At 47.3% G+C, this 15399-nt stretch overlaps 1 protein-coding gene across 1 annotated transcript in view; it reads left to right on the forward strand.

Annotated features, from left to right (window-relative positions):
* The first annotated feature begins 13173 nt into the window (after positions 1 to 13173).
* Positions 13174 to 15399, forward strand: part of SLC35F4 (solute carrier family 35 member F4) — a 170640-nt gene continuing 168414 nt past the window's right edge. The window contains exon 1 of the mRNA XM_026654187.1: positions 13174 to 13276. Coding sequence (XP_026509972.1) covers positions 13174 to 13276 — 103 coding nt within the window. The remainder of the gene's footprint in view (positions 13277 to 15399) is intronic.

Raw genomic sequence — 15399 nt, forward strand, 5'->3', positions numbered from 1 at the left:
GACTTCATTATCACAATGAAGAATCCAAATGCCTCCGAGCCCTCTTTACACTGGATATTGTTCAGGGATCGAAATCCTGATTGGGCTTTAAGTGCAGTTATTATTAGAAAAGAGGCCCTGTAGAAATAGCATTTCGGGGGTCTCATATTTATTCACAGACTACCTCGTTACTTTCCCAAGTCAAAAGTCAGTTTTTTTGTTTGCAAATTGCCAGTAATACAAATTCAACCTGGAATCTGAAAGTCAAGCTGGGCTTTCTCTGCTACATACATCACCCCCAGCAACAAAGATCTTCAGACAGTGTAAATTGGCCTGCCTCTACTGAAGACGGCAAAGGGCTCAATTCTGTGAGGTGCTGATCACTTCCTAAGAAATGTTGAGAATTCTCAGTTCCCAGTGAAGTCAATGGGAGTTGAGAATGCTCAGCAACTTGTAGGATCAGGCCCTAAATTTGGATTCACAGGGTCAGTTCCTCAGCTGGTGTAAGTTGGCATAACTCCATTGACTTGAAGGAGAGCAAGAGCTCTTGGGAGTGATCAGCACCGTGCAGAATCGGTCCCTTTATTGACATGCAGAACAGAATAGCCTGCCCATCTACAACTGTATTGGCTGTAGGAGGAAAAATTGTTTTTTTTTGGTGAAAATGAACAGGTTGACCTGAAAGACCCAAAGGGAGCAAATGTTTGCAGTAACAAGGTGCAATTTTTACTTCCCTGATCGTAACGACTTGTTGAAATAAATGTCAATAAATGTTTTCAGGAAATGATTGAGGGTTTGGACTTAAAGTAGATAACTGCATGCCTTGGATATTTGGAAATACAAGTGATGTGTGCCCTGAAACGACCTCCCTTGTTGGCTTCAGTTAGAAAAGATTTAGAGAGCTGGGAGTTTGTCTTCCTCTGCCTAGGGGAGCACTGCCCCACCTTTGGAAGATGTATGTGCCTTCATGCTCCCCGACTCTGTTGATGACACTCCATTTTCCTCTCCCAGTAGCAGTGCCAAGAATATAAGAAACAAACAAGCAAAGGCCAGTGTCATAAATATAAAGGGAAGGGTAACAACCTTTATGCATGCAGTAATATAAAATCCCTCCTTTACCTGTAAGGGGTTAAGAAGCTCAAATAACCTGATTGGCACCTGACCAAAAGGACCAATAAAGAAAGAAGATACTTTCAAATCGGGGGGGGGGGGGGGGGGGAAGGTTTCGTTTGGGCTCTTTTGTTTGTGTTCCCTCTAGAGACAAAGAGAAAGACCAAGCAGGTAATCCAGCTCCTACTGAAATGATACATCTAAAATTACAGAAATTGTAAGTAATAGTAAGGAAATGCATTAGATTATCTTTTGTTTTAGCTTGTGAATTTTCCCTATGTCAAGACTAAGAGGGAAGTTTATTCCTGTTTTGTAACTTTGAAGTTGAGCCTAGAGGGGAATCCTCTGTGTTTTAAATCTTTTTATTACCCTGTAAACTTACCTTCCATCCTGATTTTACAGAGGTGATTCTTTTTTTTTATTTTTTTTTATAATAAAGTTCTTCTTTTAAGAACCTGATTGGTTTTTAGTGTCCTAAAAACCCAAGGGTCTGGTCTGTGTTCACCTTGTTAACCTATTTGGTTGGTATATTATTCTCAAGCCTCCCCAGGAAAGGGGGTGAAGCGGCTTGGGGGAATATTTTTTGGGGGGAGAGGGCTCCAAGTGGCCCCTCCCTGAATGTTTGTTTAAATCACTTGGTGGTGGCAGCAATACCGTCCAAGGACAAGGAAAGGAATTTTTGCCTGAGGGAAGTTTTTAACCTAAGCTGGTGGAATATAAGTTTAGGAGGTCTTTCATGCGAGGCCCCATATCTGTACCCCGGAGTTCAGAGTGGGGAGGGAACCCTGACATGGTGGCAGCATGGTGGGATCATTTTGAACCAGAAGCACAGACCTCAGGATTTTAAAAACATTTTTTTCTTTTTGCTGATTGAAAACCAGGGAGGTTTTTTTAAAAAAAGACTTTATTTTTTATTTTATTTTTTTAAGCCGAGAGCAGATGGAATTTTTTTTTCTTTGCCTGGAGGCAGAGTAGTTAAATTCCTGCAAGGGCATTCACAAGCTGTTTTTTTTTTCTTTCTAGCTCTCGGGTTAGGCTAGGCTAAGCACAGGGAGGTTAGGATGATGGAAAATGAGGTCCAAAAGAAACTAGAATTAGCTAGATTGGAAGCTGAAGAGAGACAGAAAGAACCTGAAAGACAAATGGCCTTAAAGCACTTGGAATTGGAGGCAGAAACAGCCAGGGAGGAGGCTGCCCATAAAAGAGCCCTGGAGTTAAAAGACAAAGAAATACAGGCCCAGATTTCGGCCCAGATTTTGGCCCAGAAGCATGAACTGGCTGTTATGGAGTTGAAAAGACAGAACCATTCAGCAGCTGGCTCCACTTCCCCAAAAATCCACAAATGGGAGCGACTCTGTCCACAGTATGATGAATCCAGTGATATTTCTGAATATTTCATCACCTTTGAGAGACTGTGCATCCTCCATGCAATTCCTGAAGATCACAAGATGACCACTCTGTTAACAAAATTGACTGGAAGAGCTCTGGACATATTCAACAAGATGCCTATTGAGGATGCTTCTGACTATGGTAAATTCAAGGATTTGGTTTTGAAACAATTTCAAATGACACCTGAAACATACAGAGTAAAATTTAGAGCCCTTAAGAGAGGGGCTGGACTAAGTAATGTGGCTTATGTAAACCAGATGAAGGATCTGTTAGATAAATGGGTCAAAGGAAGGGGTGTAACTAGCTTTGAAGGAATGTGTGATTTGGTTGTACAGGAGCAGTTCCTGACTATGATCAATGATGATGTAAAACAGTGCTTATGGGATAAGAAAATGGACTCAGCAGAAAGTCTTGCTTCTTATGCTGATCAATACGAGCAGTCCCAGACCGCCAGAGAGGCAGGGCAAATCGGAACAAAATGGGTGGAGGTAGCAGAGAGGAACAACCCTGGTTGCAGTTTGGGCAGATACCAGAAGGGACACCCCGAGACCACACCATACCACTGGGGGCAGCTCAAGGCCCCACCTACACCCCAAGGAAAACCCCAGACACCTTATCGTCCCACCACACCATTCTCCAGCAACCCACCTCGCGCCAGCGACCAGTCAGCTGGGCGATGTTTTAAATGTAACGAGCTGGGGCATGTAAAGGCCAACTGCCCCAAGAACCCCAACAGTTTACAGTTCATTGCACCGGGGTCACACCAAAGGTCCTCAGGCCCAGTGGCCTCCCAGATACCCTCAGAGCGAAGGGAAACTGTGAGTGTGGGTGGGAAGAAGGTTATCACATGGAGGGACACTGGAGCACAGGTGTAAGCTATCCACCAATCCTTAGTGGACCCCAAATTCATCAACCCAGAGGCCCAAGTGACTATTCAACCCTTCAAGTCAAACTCTTTTGACTTGCCTACAGCCAAGTTGCCTGTCCAGTACAAGGGCTGGTCAGAAATGTGGACTTTTGCAGTCTATGATGATTATCCCATTCCCATGCTGCTGGGAGAAGACTTGGCCCACCATGTGAAGCTAGCCAAGAGGGTGGGAATGGTCACCCGCAGCCAGGCTAAGCAAGCCTTCACACCTTGCTCTGTTCCTGAACCTTCTACAAGGGTCCAGTCTGTGTTACCAGAAACCCAGATTGAGGTGGTGGAACCGGACCCCAGGCCAACGTCTGCGACAGCAGTAGTGGACCCAGTCATAGAGACCCAGCAGAGCCAGTCCCAGAACTGGAACTGGCGGAGCAACCAGCACCAGAACCATTGCCAGCACTGAATCCAGCGCTTGCAACCCCATCTGCAACTCCAACATCAGAGGGCACCACTGAGCCCGCACTGGCAGCATCAGCTAAACCTGCACAAGAGGCTCAACCGGAGCCTGAAACACAACATAGTGCACCAGCGGAGAGCGGTTCACCGTCAACAGAAACAGCCCCATCACCTGCATCGCTTCCAGAGGGACCAAGTCCACCATCCAATGAGGAACTGATGTCTCAAGCATCAAGGGAACAGTTCCAGGCCAAGCAGGAAGCAGATGAAAGCCTCCAGGTAGCTTGGACGGCAGCACGGAGCAACCCACTGCCTCTCAGCTTTTCTATTCAATCCCGGTTTGTTGTAGAAAGAGGACTTTTATACAAGGAAACTCTTTCTGGTGGGCACCAGGAAGACTGGCATCCTCAAAGACAGTTGGTAGTTCCAACTAAGTACTGGGTAAAGCTCTTGAGCTTAGCCCATGATCATCCTAGTGGCCATGCTGGGGTAAACAGGACCAAAGACCAGTTGGGGAAGTCCTTCCACTGGGAGGGAATGGGCAAGGACGTTTCTACTTATGTCTGGTCTTGTGAGGTGTGCCAAAGAGTGGGAAAACCCCAAGACCAGGTCAAAGCCCCTCTCCAGCCACTCTCCATAATTGAGGTTCCATTACAGTAAGTAGCTGTGGATATTCTGGGTCCTTTTCCAAAAAAGACACCCAGAGGAAAGCAGTACATACTGACTTTCATAGATTTTGCCACCCGATGGCCGGAAGCAGTAGCTCTAAGCAACACCAGGGCTAAAAGTGTGTGCCAGGCATTACCAGACATTTTTGCCAGGGTAGGTTGGCCCTCCAACATCCTTACGGATTCAGGAACTAATTTCCTGGCAGGGACCATGAAAAGCCTGTGGGAAGCTCAAGCCATCCCTTTCCACCATCAAACAAATGGCCTGGTGGAGAAGTTTAATGGTTCTTTGGGGGCCATAATATGTAAATTCGTAAATGAGCACTCCAATGATTGGGACCTAGTGTTGCAGCAGTTGCTCTTTGCCCACAGAGCTGTACCACACCTCAGTTTAGGGTTTTCACCATTTGAACTTGTGTATGGCCACGAGGTTAAGGGGCCATTACAGTTGGTGAAGCAGCAATGGGAGGGGTTTACGCCTTCTCCAGGAACTAACATTCTGGACTACACCTACAAAACCTCCGAACCTCTTTAGCCTACATCCAGGTCCATAACACAAGTCTGGCCAACGTAGCTATCTGGATGAATAAGGGAGGAGAGAAGTGGGGTGGGGGACTGGCATTGTCTAGTGGCTAAGGCACTAGACTGGGAGTCAGGAAAACTGGTTTCTTATCCAGCGGTTCTGTCACTGAGCTGCTGTGTGACTTCAGCCAAGACACTTCCTGTCACTGTCCCTTGTTTCTTCTGCCACCCCTTGTCTGGACAGTAAGCTCGTCAGGGCAGGTACTGTCACTCACTTGGTTGTACGCTGCTATGGCATGCTGGTGCCGCTAGATGATATTGTAATATAAATAAGAAAAGGGAAAGGCAAAACTGATGCTTCTTATCTTCTGGACCTGGGAGAACCTGAGCCTACGCTGCCCTAGAACTGAAGGTGTCTGTGGGGGGAAAAGGCTTACAGAAATGAAGTCTGGTTCCATAATCTTCACTCGTGGGAAGGGTCCCAGAGTTTCGGGATGGAACTAAAAGTTGGGAAGAAAAGCTGACCTGCCTTTAGAGATATAGGATGCCCAGCCTCTAATATACAGTACTGGGTATTCTGAATCTGCCCATCACTTTCTTATGTGTTCTCCTCTACTAGCTACTTACACAAACTCCCCATGCTGCCTTCTGTGCAGATGTAATACATAGGCCTTGGAAGATGTATTGGACACACAGTATCTGGAGGGCTAAATTTACTAACCAGAGTTGGTTAGAAATAACAGGGCATAGGCCCACCAGAGAGTTTCAGGGGCAATGCCCTGGTAGAAAGCCTGCCCCCACCACTCACAGTGGCTGGTCTTTCTACCAGAGTGATCTTCTGAAATGCTGCTCTTCACCTTTTTATCAACCTGTAGTATCCATCTTTCTCTTTGCTAGAACAGTGGGGGAGCTCTGTTTCTTCTTTCTCTTCTATAGCCTTCTGGCTGCGGTCAGTGGGGAGGGCCCCCATTACTCTGTATTTTTATACCAGACCCATCACCATAGTGTCTGAGTACTTCTACCCCTGCTGCCTCTTAGTGGCTGCAAAGAGGGGAAGGGGACAGGTCTCTTCCACTCTATCCCTCTCCCACCATCTGTTTTTTTTTTTTTTTAATTCTCACCTCTTTGAACAACTCCATTGCCTGTTTCAGCTTCTGCTCATAACATTCTGCTGCTGCAGCAGCGTGAAACTAACATGATTCTTTACAATTACAGTGCTCCCACAGGGTTCTGAAAGAGAACTTCCAAATTGACCAGAACCTTGTTGATTTCCATCAGTGCTGCTTGGCAAAGCTATGAGCAGCCACAGAGGCACTGAAGCTGTCTGGCTGCAGACTCAAGAAGACAGTAGTGTGGTGTTTACATCATTCTCATATTTAGAAGGTTATCTTTGTAAATAGAAGGGCTAGCCTCTTGATTTAAAATGAAAGCTTAAAGTCCATGGATATTGGTGATATAAATCCCCTCACTTACTGGTGAAAGCTTCCTGTTTGTCAGAGTTGAGTGAAGTCAATGGGACGACTTATAGACTTCAAGTTAAGCTACTGCTTAAGTGCTTTACTGAACAGGAGCCTTAGTTTTTAGTCAGAGCGGTGGAAGTATAAATCTTTCTAGAATCACTTTAGCATATTTATGCAGCTAGTCATTTAGATTGAAACTGTTAACTTGAAAAGTTGGAACAAATAAGTCCCCAAGTGCATTAAATTGTGTAAATATCTGTTTCTTAGTAATAAATGATGCTTGATACAGTTTATCCTATTGAACCTCCCACTGTATTTCTGTGTATAACATTTCAAAAAGCTTTTCCATATAAAAAGTAACATGCTTAATTTTTTTGTTAAAGTTGTTAGCATAGCAAGAATTCAGAAATAAGACCAAGCTGAAATTCATTATAAGCTTTCAAAGACACAGAAGTACTACTGTGTCTATTGCATATAGTCAGATGCTGGATGGGAAACCTAGCCAGGAGCAATTTCAAGAATTACTTTGCTTTACATTATTATCTAGGGATGTTTGGACATGCACAGCATGTCCTTGAAAGACAAAGGGTAAAAGGAAGAAGAGACGAAATATTAAACCAAATCTATGGTGTTTAGAAACAATTTTAACTTTACAGTTGTTTCTGGTCTTATTAGTTTAACCTTCAAATGAACCAGATCAATTATTTTCTCTCTAAAGTAGCACTTTTAAGTCTTGAAAGTTGACTTTGAAGCTGAGATCAATGCCGATACTGTTTCATAACAGCGGCTCCCGCTGGAACAGGGATGGGGATGCCTTGTCATTTATTCAGTGACTCCAAACAACACACAATGCAAGTGACTTATGCTTTCTGAGTTATAGAGAATTTTGGTATTAGAGTGCCTGGATCCTGAGAGCGCTCGCAACTCCTATTGACTCAGTACCTCTCAAGGTTAATTAGTAGATGAACACAGGTTAGTTGTGTGGTATTAGACCACCATAGGCAATGAAAAACTGGGAAATTAGATTTATTCTCCCATTCCTGACTGAGTGTAGTCTCACCGATGTGTGGCTGATTTAACACCCAGTACACTAGTTACCAGTAAAAGTCTCTTGCAGAGCAAGGAGCGACAAGTAACCAAGATCAAGAGTATTTAGTCTCTTAAATGCATCTATTATATCCACATGTTCACACACACACAAATCCAATCTTCAAAGCCCTGTACTAACATTAACCATTGAATGAATACCTACAAACCTGTGTGTTAAGTGAGTGCAGTAGCTACTTTTACACATCTCTTTGTTTGGGCTTATAAAAGGCCTGTATTGTGGCCTCATTTTATGTGGCCATGCGGAGGGGGTGGGGAATTAAGGCCCAGAGCCCACTTCCCTGCATGGCTACATAAGATGGGCATGCTGGTGTGAAGAGCAGGGGCTGGAAGCCTGGTGCTGTGAATGGGAAGTGACTCCACCTCCCTCCCCATGCACCAGCTCCTGGAGGGATGTGAGGTGGGGATAGTGCAGGGAGGGTGCAGAAAAGAGAGAAAAATGATTGGAGGGCAGGAGAAACCCCTGACAGTGAGCCTTGAAGAGCTCAATCTGTTTAGTTTATCAAAAAGAAGATTGAGCAGTGACTTGATTATTTCGTGGGGAGAAAATATGGGGTAACTAAAGTCCTCTTTAATCTCACAAAGAAAAACAGAACAAGAACCCATGGCTGGAAGGTGAAGCCAGAAATGAGACCTAAAACACATTTTTATCCGTGAGGGGGAGTAACCATTGATCACACTGTGACGTTGTGCAGTCTATGTGGTTTTATAAAAACATGATAATAAGTGAATATAATGTAACTGGGATAGTTTTATAAAAATTTGATAAGTGACTATAATGTAATTGGGATATGCTTCATGCAAAAGGTCTCTTGTAAGGTATCATTACAAAGCTCATAATCTACTGAGTGTGATCATCCTATTTGTAGAAATGTACCACTCTTGTATCTAAAACTAGAAATATAAAACATAACTCTGAGGGCCTATTGTAATTATGTAAAGTGTGGGCCATTAATGATGGTTTGGAATCTTGATGACTCCCATTAACAAGGACCATTGTCTGCAGATGATTGTGTTTACCTGTGAGTCTTCCTGTATATGTGTGTGCTGGCAAGTGAGTAATGAAGTCTTGCAGTGACATGTGATCATGTCACCTGAACTGGAATCCATCTTTAACCTGGTACTTTTCCAGTGAGGGGGGGTGAAAACCCAGAGGGACAAAGAGTTCCCGCCTTATGCAAAAGATATATAAAGGGGTGGAAGAGAACAGAGAGGGAGAGGAGCCATCATGGAGAAGCCCCTAGCTAACACCTAAGCTGGAACAAGAGCTGTACCAGGGGAAAGAATTGTGCCCAGGCCTGGAAGGTGTCCAGTCTGAGAAAAACTTACTGAAGCATCTCTGAGGGTGAGATTATCTGTATTTAGTTTGATTAGGCATAGATTTGCGCATTTTATTTTATTTTGCTTGTGACTTACTTTGTTCTGTCTGTTACTACTTGGAACCACTTAAATCCTACTGTCTGTATTTAATAAAATCACTTTTTATTTAGTAATTTACTCAGAGTATGTATTAATACCTGGGGGAGCAAACAGCTGTGCATATCTCTCTATCTGTGTTATAGAGGGCGAACAATTTATGAGTTTGCCCTGCATAAGCTTTATGCAGGGTAAAACGGATTTATCTGGGTTTAGACCCCATTGGGAGTTGGGCATCTGAGTGCTAAAGACAAGCACACTCCTGTGAGCTGTTTTTGGGTAAACTTGCAGTTTTGGGACAAGTGATTCAGACCCTTGGTCTGTGTTGGAGTCAGACAGGAGTGTCTGACTCAGCAAGACGGGGTGCTGGAGTCCTGAGCTGGCAGGGAAAACAGAAGCAGGGGTAGTCTTGGCACATCGGGTGGCAGCTCCCAAGGGGGTTTCTGTGATCCAACCCGTCACACACACTGCCAAGGGATGTGGTGAATTCTCCATCTCTTGATGTCGTCAGATGAAGACTGGATGCCTTTCTGGAAGACAGCCATGGCCCAAACATAAATCGCTTGGCTCAACACAGGGGTAATTGGCTGAATGTAAAGACCTGTGATCCACAGGAGGTCCGACTATGTGACACATGTGACAGCAAAGCCAGGACTTGAGAGTCGAGTGTCAGTAATAGTATGTTTCCTGAAGCAAGGTGACGTGCTTCATGGTCTATGTCCAGCTGGAGGACATCCCTCTTGGCTGCTGAGATTCCCTCAACATTGAGGTACCATCCCTTGCGAGCCAGCCCCACTGCTAGGGTTTGGAACGCTGGCCCTGAAAGGGACCCCACTGGAGGACTCCTGGGGGCTGTATTTTTCTTTCACTTTTTACGATGAGAACTTGAGCTCCAATTTCACATGTTGTGTACTTTAGTTTTACTTTTAGTTAGTGATGTGTGTGTGGGGGGGGGCATGTGAAGGCAGTAGACTTGCTCCCCACTCCTGAAGACCTGGCTGTGACACCACAGCTGATCTCTCGACACCCCTTTGCTAGGGCAGCTCAGGCACGCTTGGACAAGGGTGCACTAGCCCTTTCCCATGCACATATGACCAGCGGGGCCAGGGAGCTGAAAACGACATCCTCACAAAGGGGAAGCGGGGGGGGGGGGGATCTAACACACTATGCCCTAGTCTACACTGATAACTTACATCGGCATAGCTATGTTCCTCGGGTGTGAAAAAATCCACAGCTGAGACTTATCTCTGCAGACCTAACCCCCCGTGCAGGGTTGATGGAAGAATTCTTCCCTTGACCCAGCTACCGCCTGTGGGGGAGGTGGATTAAGTACATGATGGGAGAACCCCTCCCATTGCCGTAGTGAGTTTCTATGCTGAAGCTCTGCAGCGTTTGAAGCTATGCCACTGTAGCATTTGAAGTGTAGACAGATGCTGCGTAAATTCAGGAGTCCATTGCTGCACCTGTCTCCTTGCCACTTGATCACACACCAGGCTCAACAGGCTACTCTCCGGTTCGCACAGAGTTGCGGCAACTATGCACCAACCTGGCCTGGTTTCCTCCCCACACGTGACTGTGGGGCAGTGCTGCAGACAACAGCTCATGCGGTGGAAAAGTGCCCAACCTGACAGCGGGAGGGCAGTGTACAGGGCCGAACCTCCCTTGCTACTGAGGCTATCCTCCGCTTATAGCACCAGGACCTTGATCTCTTAACGTCTGCATACGTGCACGAGAGAGAGACCTCGATGATCCAACCGTCCCTTCTGGCCTTACAGCGTTTTAAGCTATGCTGCACTCTGTAAAGGGCTGTAATGCTACTCCCTGGCCCAAAGTAAGAAGGGAGTACGGGAGCCATTGTGTCTCAAAGGCCCTATGTTCATTAGACAGGGTATGCCAGTATAGATATACCAGGGGTGCCGACTCCGTGCTGTGCTCTGGGGCTGGAGCACCCACGGAAAAAAAATAGTGGGTGCTGAGCACCCACTGGCAGCCCCACAGATCAGTTCCTCCCCCTCTCCCGCCAGGCCTCCCACCCGCTAGTGGGCCCCATCGATCAGCTCCTTCCCCTCCCTCCCAGCACCTCCCGCCTGCCGCGATCAGTTGTTCCGCGGCGTTCAGGAGGTGCTGAGAGGGAGGGGGAGGAGCGGAGGCAGGAAGAGGCAGGGGAGGGGACTTGGGAGAAGAGGTGGAGTAGGGGCAGGGTCTGGGGCGGACCGGGGGCCAAGCTTCCCCCAGGAAGTGGGGAAATCGGCACCTCGGAGATATATTAATATACCAGTATAACTATAGCAGCAAATTCTCCCAAGGGAGCTGCAGCTTGCAGTATAGCTTATATCGGTTCCCCACATGGAATAAGCAATACCCCAGGAGGACTTTTTTTGCCACTCTAACTGCATCTACACTAGGGTTTAGGCTGGCATAGGTCTGTCAGCTAGGGTGGTGATTTTTTTCAAACTCCTAACTGATATAGTGATTCTGGCAAAACTTTTGAGTATAGACAAGGCCGAGGGCACAGTGCCGCCTGGGGTTGCTCCTGGGATGGTGCAGTCTACGTACCAACCCTTGCTCAAGGCTGTGCCCAAGGGCACCATCTAGACCAAAGGGAGGGAAAGGATCAAATGAAAGAAGGTGCCAAACTGTTCTGGTTAATCCAGCCCTATCTTTTTATATACTCTCCATGTTATGTTCATGGCATACAAACAGAGACATTAGATCAAAACATAAAATACTCTTTCTGGGAGGTTGCAACATAGCACTGCTTGACTTCTTAGAATCCAGAACACTAATGCACAAGAACCAAAAACAGAGAGAGATAAAGCAGGCTGCTCTCTAAGGCAGCAAAGTACAACTCACTCCACCTTGCTTCCCTCCAGAACCCCCTACCCTGCAAGCAAGACAAGGAAAACCTCAAAGAATGTAAAGTGTAAGATTACAATTTTAACAGTTTGCAATACGTCACACTCTGCTCATCTGGTTAGTGGGTTTAGGGTCAGAGCCTATAACTCCCTCCCCATCCACCCCCAACATTGACTCCATTGGCTAAAGAGTGAATGAAGCTACAGGATTCACCCCTGATACCAACAGGACACATGGAGAGTGGTTCAGAAGAGGCAAGATTCCCCAAGGGTAAGAAGCTGATCCTACCAAAAGAGGTGCTAGGGGGGCAGATCTGACTGCACAAAGGAGGACGCCAGTGGAGACAAAAACCAAACAAACCTGAGCTGGGTAAGGTAGAGGAGCCCAAAGTCTCCCACAATGTGCCCCAAATCCAGGGGAGGGGAAGAGCACTTCTGCTTTAGTGGGGAGGACTGAAGGCCTCTGCCCCCTCCTCACAGCCTACACTGGAGGCAGATCCAAGAAGCAGGGGAGGGGCTTGCAAGCAATTTGGAAGGGCAGTTGATAGTACACCTAGGCTGGGCAGTAGACCAAGCAAATGTCATGCCTCTGCCTTTACACTCATGAATTTCCCTGTGATGTCCCACCCTCTCTATAGCAGCTGTGATCATGCGCCGAGCTGGGAAGAGTAGCAAAGGACTAGGCTCCTGACCCTTTCAGTTCAAGGGTTGGGTGGAGGAAAGGCGCAAAGGCTTCCTTTACATTGTCCATGCACGGTAGGACCCTGCTCCCTTCCTGCCCAGAATGGAGGGCACACAGGGAAAGAGCAGCCGGGGGGTGGATGATGGCCTCAAAAAGCTCCTGATCATCAGTCTCCCTGTTGTCCAAGCCCCCTCACCTCCAAAGTGTTCCAAACCCCAGCCTCTGACCCCCAATGTGTTCCTGTTCCCCACCTCCCTGCCCCCAGCCTCTGACCCCCAATGTGTTCCTGTTCCCCAGCCTCTGACCCCCCCCAGCCTCTGACCCCCAATGTGTTCCTAGCCCCCCACCTCCCTGCTGCCCCATCCCACCGCACTCCTCCCCACCCCGGTGCTCCAGCCCCCCAGCCGCGGGACGAGCCGTGGCCCAGCCGCGGGCGGGCGGGGGTGGCCCGGCTCCCCGGCCAGCCGTGGCCCGAGCGGAGCCGCAGGACGCTTGGCAGCGGCGGGGGAGGCTGGCTCGGCGGCGGCTGCCGCGGTGCGGGGGGGAGCCCGTCCTGCGCCAGGCGGCGGAGCCAGAGCCCCAGCGCCGGAGCAGAGCAGCGGCTGCACCACGAGCTGCGGCAGCACCAGCCGCCGCCTCTGCACCTGCCCCGCAGCCGCTCCCCATGGATGTCAAGGCAGCGCCCAACGGGGTGGCCACCATCGAGGACAGGATCTTACGGATCACGGGCTACTATGGCTATTACCCCGGCTACTCCAGCCAGAAAAGTAAGCCCCGCGCCTCGCCCCCTGCCCGCTCGCCCCTGGCTGGGGGGGCGGGTTTTCCTCGGGGGGCGGCATTGCAAAGAAGCAGGCGCAGCCGTGGGCGTGAGGGGCCGGCTTTGGCAAGTGCCTCTCCCCCCGCCTGGGGTGGTGGCAAGGGAAACCAGGGGGCTAGTTTTTGGCCGGCACTTGCAAATGGGGCGGGGGTTGGGGGTTGCAAAAGCTGCCCCGGAGCGTGATTTTGGGGGGCGCTGGGGTTTGCTTGCAGGGCAGCGCGGGGCTGGCTGGCTGGCTGGCTTCCTCCGCGTGGTTGTGACTGCGCGGTGGGGCTTTGCTTTGATCTCGCGTGTTAGCCAAGCTCTGGCCATCGCAGGGTGGAGGGAGCCCGGCAGCCCAGCGCCCGGCTGCTGCTCGGTGTGCAGCGCGGCTCCTCGCCCCCAAACTGTTTCACCCCCATTGAGTGACTCGGGAGGCTCTCCACAGCCGCCTCTCCTTGATAGATGGCATGTGTGGCGCTGCTCGCCTGAAAGATACCCCCCGCCACACACACTCCCTTAAAAGTCAGATGGGATTTTAAATTTCCCCCCACCAACAATAAAGCTGCTGTACAGGTAGAGTTGTCCTGTCCGGTAAGTTCGCTCATGGGGTTGCCGAAGCCGTAGGAGATTTGTGATGCCTGGAGCTGCTGCAGAGCCATCGCTCATAGTTACAGACCATACGGTGTGGTCGGTTTCTCGCAGTCATTAGTTTTCCAGCTGTGTCTGGAGCCAGTCAGATAGTATGGAAGAGACAAGTCACTACTTTAGAATTGACCTGCCTGTAGCGCACAGAGATGATTTGTTCTCTTCTCGGAATACTTTACTTATTGGCAAGTTAAACTAAACGGGGTTGGTTTTGCTTTTTGAAATGAGGGATTGAGAGATCGTGGATGTAGACCCAGATTTGCTACAACAAATTCATGGTTGAGGCCAGCTAATTAGGCGATCCCAGTAGAACAGATAAAATGACAGAGCTCAGAAGAAGAGAAGGAATGTTGATTGTACAGTCTGTGTTCCCTGTGTTATATGCTTCAGTCCTGCAGTCATTACTTGGGCAAAACTCCCATTGAAGTCTGCGGGGATTTTGCTTGACTCGCTAATCTCAGTCCAGAGAGTGAAGCTCTGAAAAAATAGTTTTAGCATTTCACTTTGTTTTGGGAAGGTTTAAATATATATCACTCCTCTCTAGTAGCTGTTTTAACCTAAGACAGGTAGAATATTCATTTTCTGTCCAAAACTTAATTGTATAGGGTTAGATTTTTCCAGAAAAAAAGCAATGAATTACAGAGTGATTTTTCTTCATACTACTTTAATATAAAACTTCTCTGGTAAAGGCTTTTCTTTTTTAAGATGGAGAAGCAAAAATTAAAGCAAGTGCTCCTTGTAGAAATTAAATAGTTTTGCTTTTGACGTTTTTAATTAAGAACAGTGGGGTTTTGGCAGCTGGGAAAGCTTTAGAATGTTTCTGTGAAACTATAAATGTCCCGGTGTTCTCTAGAACCATTTATTTTTTTAAACAATGGAAGTTAATCTAATGAAAAGTGATTCACTTTTTTCCCATCTGTGCAAAAGTTACACGTTAGGATTTTATTGTTTAATAATTATTTTGCATTTTGCAAAAGCTCAAATGGCCACACATGATACTTAAAATGCAGTGACTAAAACCCGAAGTTGAAACAGTGGCCAGTGCATTTGTGAACGGAAAAAATTTAAGTGGAAAAAAAAATAAAGAACAATCTGTTTTCTATGGCTGTTTAAACTCTTTGTGGAATCAAAGGAGATAACCACTTCTAAAAGGTACAACACAGCCAGCCAGCCTTAATGGCAAGAATAAGCCGAGGATCAACCAACAAAGTGCCAATACTAGACACATGCTCACAGGCTTTATACTTGATATGAGAGAGACTAGCCAGACAATGAAACACAATACAAAATTCTTCGGTCGCATGCAGCTAGGAAACTAACAAACTGAGTAAATCCACCGCATGAGATTATTTGTAGGGTACCAGCAGTGTGCTAGGTACATTGGGCAATAGAGTAGGTAGGTCATTTGATGTGTCTCTAGCAACACAGTCAAGCCAGGACTTTCTG

The sequence above is a fragment of the Terrapene carolina genome, unplaced genomic scaffold, assembly GCF_002925995.2.
Source record: "Terrapene carolina triunguis isolate 2854851 unplaced genomic scaffold, T_m_triunguis-2.0 Scaffold189, whole genome shotgun sequence".
Classification (NCBI taxonomy): Eukaryota; Metazoa; Chordata; order Testudines; family Emydidae; genus Terrapene; species Terrapene triunguis.